The 440-nt window shown below is 38.9% G+C and overlaps 1 protein-coding gene across 1 annotated transcript in view; it reads left to right on the forward strand.

The window, feature by feature from the left end:
- The window catches only part of LOC108625512 (uncharacterized), a 5,494-nt gene that overhangs the window by 3,480 nt on the left and 1,574 nt on the right, over window positions 1–440 (forward strand). Inside the window, exons 5-6 of the mRNA XM_026814021.1 lie at window positions 57–205; window positions 292–431. Coding sequence (XP_026669822.1) covers window positions 57–205; window positions 292–431 — 289 coding nt within the window. The remainder of the gene's footprint in view (window positions 1–56; window positions 206–291; window positions 432–440) is intronic.

Genomic DNA, 440 nt, shown 5'->3' on the forward strand with positions numbered 1-440 from the left:
AATCAATTTTTATGAATTTTTAATTAAATTTTATTTAATAATAATCATTATTTCAGACCCAATCTCGGTATCGGCACGGTAAAGGCTGGTTTTGCCAAGTTCTCAGTGGTCCTCTGCGTCTGGCCTCTTATGAAAGCCTCGACTTTGATAGTTTACCTCGCTTTTCATTATTGGGCCTCTAATCGCTCCAATTATGTCCCTCAATGTAAGTAAATTCCCGTCCCTCTATCGAAAGCTAACATGTAATCGATACCAATTCAATGGCACATTTAACTTCATTGGTTCTTGCAGCGTTCCTTAGGAAAGCTTGGGACTATGGGTGGTTAGCAGGTTTTATCGTCTATCAGTTTTTATTTTTCGTACTACCTACCAGAGCTGTATTCGAGCATGATTTGCCGATAGCTTGCAGCATGATCATCCTTATGGAACAAGTACATATC

This window comes from Ceratina calcarata, unplaced genomic scaffold (genome assembly GCF_001652005.2).
Source record: "Ceratina calcarata isolate Rehan_Ccalc_2016 unplaced genomic scaffold, ASM165200v1 scaffold363.2, whole genome shotgun sequence".
In the NCBI taxonomy this organism is placed as follows: Eukaryota; Metazoa; Arthropoda; class Insecta; order Hymenoptera; family Apidae; genus Ceratina; species Ceratina calcarata.